At 40.7% G+C, this 3,658-nt stretch overlaps 2 protein-coding genes across 2 annotated transcripts; both read right to left on the reverse strand.

The window, feature by feature from the left end:
• Positions 1 to 252: 252 nt before the first annotated feature.
• Positions 253 to 1,973, reverse strand: LOC124892403 (the record flags this gene model as incomplete). Its single annotated transcript, XM_047403691.1, has 4 exons — positions 1,631 to 1,973; positions 987 to 1,557; positions 819 to 897; positions 253 to 369 (listed from the first exon to the last, which is right to left on the reverse strand). Coding segments are annotated over exons 1-4 (1,110 nt in total), but the record flags the coding sequence as incomplete, so codon positions are not given.
• Positions 1,974 to 2,287: 314 nt separating this feature from the next.
• LOC124892401 lies at positions 2,288 to 2,863 on the reverse strand. The gene has a single exon (XM_047403690.1). It carries the CDS (start codon positions 2,861 to 2,863, stop codon positions 2,288 to 2,290), a length of 576 nt encoding a protein of 191 aa, XP_047259646.1.
• Positions 2,864 to 3,658: the final 795 nt, after the last annotated feature.

A 3,658-nucleotide genomic window follows, 5' to 3' on the forward strand; every position in this document is an offset into this window, starting at 1 on the left:
GACCCAACTGAGTCCAAAAAGAGAGCAAAACATGTTCCACAGACTTGTTATAACAGTACAATGCAAAAAAAGGTGTGTGTTGCTTTCTGCTGCTTTCTGACATAAGTAGCATCCATTCACAATATAGTGTTTCCTTCTATAGAGGTTGTCTTGAGTTAGGCAAGCTTCATATAGCGCAGTCCAACTAAAACAGATGATTTTGGGTGGTAGCTTGATTTTCCAAATTAGCTTCCATGGCCAGTGGTCAGTGACTTGATTAAGTGCTCCCGACTTCCTGTAGGCTGCACTGATTGTGTAGTTCCCTGCTCCTGTAGTGTCCCACTTGAACTGATCTGTTGCCCGAGTACTGAAAGAGAAACTCTGTAGAGTCTGTAGAAGTTTGACCAAGTCGTTAAGTTCCCAATCATGCATATTTCTTTTAAACATAATGCTCCAAATTGTTCCATCTCTATTTTGCAAGACTGTTGAATTTGGATACCCGGCTAAGTGGAAAAGACCTGGATAATCATCCATCAGAATTGTGTCCAAAATCTTATATGGAGTCCATTCCCCACTATGAAGTGTTTATGCGGAGAAAATTCCTCCTATAGCTTGCAAATGTTTTTCCATACTCCAACCCCATAAGGTGCTCTTGAAAAATTGGTGCACCAATGACTCCGTATTCCATGTTTTGCATTGACCACCTCCTTCCATAAGGCATGTTCCTCTTGTGTGTATCTCCATAGCCATTTCATGAGTAAACACTTGTTATGCAGAGCCAAATCCTTGATCCCTAACCCCCCCTGTTGTTTGGGAAGGAGGATTTTGGGCCATTCTACCAGATGATCCTTGCGCTCCTCACTGGTTCCTTCCCACAAAAACTCTCTCCTGATCTTGTCAAGTTGTTTCAACACTTTGCTAGGAATAGGGAACAGTAACATATGATATGTGGGAATACTATCAAGTACATTGTTGATCAATGTAAGTCTACCCCCATCGATAAATACTGGATCTTCCAAGAGGCAAGTTTTCTCTCAAATTTCTCAATAACTCCTCCCCAAATGGCTGTCGACTTATACTTGGCACCTAATGGCAGCCCCAAATAGGTGGTTGGGAATTCACCGATACTACAACCCAAGATACCCGCTAATTCTTCCAAATTCAGCACCTCATTAACAGGATAGATCACACTTTTTAGCATGTTGATGTGCAAACCTGATAGGGCTTCAAAGATCAAAAGGGTTAGATTCAGATAAAGAACTTGATTCCTGTCCGCCTCATAAAATATCAGTGTGTCATCTGCATATAAAAAATGAGAAATGTTTGTAGTGATCCTGTTCCCCACATCAAAACCATTCAGCCATTGGAGTTGCTTAGTTTTGTCTAACATTCTACTTAAACCCTTCATTGCAAGTATAAAGAGAAAAGGAGAAAGTGGATCTGCTTGTCTCAAACCTCTTTGCGGGGAGATGCGGGGAGAAAAACCCAACTGGACTTCTGTTGATGAGGATTGAGTATTTAACGGTAGAGATGTTGAAACTGATCTATTTGATCCATCTTTCACCAAACCCCATTTGCCTAAGGATGGAAATAAGATAGGACCAATTCAATTGATCAAAGGCTTTCTCTATATCCAACTTGCATAGTATGCCTGCCCCTCCGTTTTTCAGTTTCCAATCAAGAACCTCATTTGCAATCAATGAAGCATCAGTGATTTGCCTATCTTTAACAAGAGCATTCTGATGATTAGAGACTAGCTTTCCCATAACTGTTTTTAGCCTTTCTGCCTGGACCTTAGCTATGATCTTGTAGATACTCCCAATTAAACTAATTAGTCTGTAGTCTTTGAGATCTATTGCTTCTTTTTTCTTCGAAATAAGGGTTATGAAGGAAGCGTTGCATGACCTGACCATCCAACAATGTTGATGGTAATGGTTCATAGCAGCAAGTATGTCAACTTTGATGATGTCCCAAGATTTCTGATAAAATGCCATTGTGTACCCATCTGGCCCCGTTACCAGAACAAGATTGAATTGCTACAAATACTTCATCTTCTTGAAAAATTGCTTCTAGATTCATTGTTTCCTCAGCTGAGATCGAAGTAATGCCCTTAAAATTGGCTGATAGCCTCCATTGTTCTTGTTCAGTATATAACTTTTCATAAAAATCAAGAATTTCTTGTTTTATCCTCTGGTTATCCACAATGATCTTGGTACCCACTTTGAGTTCGTCCATGCAATTTCCCCTTCTGTGAGAATTTGCAATTTTTTGAAAAAACTGTGTTCCTATCCCTCTCCTTAAGCCATAATCATCTTGATTTCTGCCGCCAAGAGATTTTCTCAGCCTTGGCTAGTTGTTGAAGCTCAATTCTCAGGTTCATCGTCTGAATAGTTTCCGGCACTATTACTTGTCTACTCTCTGCCGCTTGCTCTAGTGCTGACAACTCATCTAGGGCTTTGGTTTTCCTGGTCTCTACCTTGCCAAATTCCTCCCTATTCCAGGTTGTTATATCCTTCTTCAGCCTTTTCAATTTCTTTAGTAGTACGTAGTCAGCCCTACCCATTTTATTGTAGCTCTGCATCCAGTCTTTCAGTTTCTCTAGAAAACTTTCTGATTGAAGCCACATGTTTTCAAACTTGAAGTATGAAGGGCTAACATCCCAGTCTCCGCTCTCAAGAAGAATAGGTTTGTGATCCGATATCACTTTTGGAAGAGCTGATTGTTTTATAGCTCTGAATGAGTCATTCCACTCTGTGGAAATGAGAAATCTATCAATTCTCGATGCTTGCACAATGTTATCACCCCTTGACCATGTAAAATGAGCCCCCTGTAGTGGCAAGTCAATCATGTTAAGGTCTTGAATGGTGTCTGAGAAGGATCTCATGGCACTAGTCCTTCTCAAGTAGTTCAATTTCTCGCTTTCAAATTTGCACACATTGAAATCACCCCCCAATACCTAATGTCCATCACATAGCCCCCGAACTCCAGCTATTTCGTGCCACATCTCTTCCCTTTCCAGATTGGTGTGAGGTCCATAAATACCAGTGAAACAACACCATCTGAACTCCTGTTGAATACTCTCTAGCATACATGATATGGAATAAGAGCCCTAGAGGGTGTCTGTATTGACCCACTGCCTCTTATCCCAAATAATTATGATACCGCCTCTAGTACCACATGCTTTTAAAGCTGCCCAATCAGCCCACTTGTTACCCCATAATTGTTGTACCCATGCAGTAAACCAATTTTCTACTTTTGTTTCTTGAAAGCACAAAACATCCACTTTCCATTTTCGAATGAGAGATTTGATTGTGCTCCTCTTACTACTCTCATTCACTCCCTCACGTTCCAGCTTAGGATTTTTAGCTTCATCCAGAACAGGAGTTGTATTGCCTACCCCTGGTTCCGTTCTTCTGTCGTCCTTTTTTGTCGTAATTGATCCCACATGTCAATCTTTTTATCTCCCTTCTCCTTTGGCTTTCTTTCATTTTCCAAGTCGCTGCTTGGGGTTTTGTTGGTGGATTTGGAATTGTCTTCTTTGCTCCATCCTTAGAATTATATCCAAAAGTTCATGTTCGAACCCAGTTGCGTTGACCCCAAAAGCTTTGCATGCCTTGAACATCTTAATTCTAGTCCATTTTGAAGTCTCAATTAGATTGGGCTTTTGGATTAATTGAGC

This window comes from Capsicum annuum, unplaced genomic scaffold (assembly GCF_002878395.1).
Source record: "Capsicum annuum cultivar UCD-10X-F1 unplaced genomic scaffold, UCD10Xv1.1 ctg46775, whole genome shotgun sequence".
Classification (NCBI taxonomy): Eukaryota; Viridiplantae; Streptophyta; class Magnoliopsida; order Solanales; family Solanaceae; genus Capsicum; species Capsicum annuum.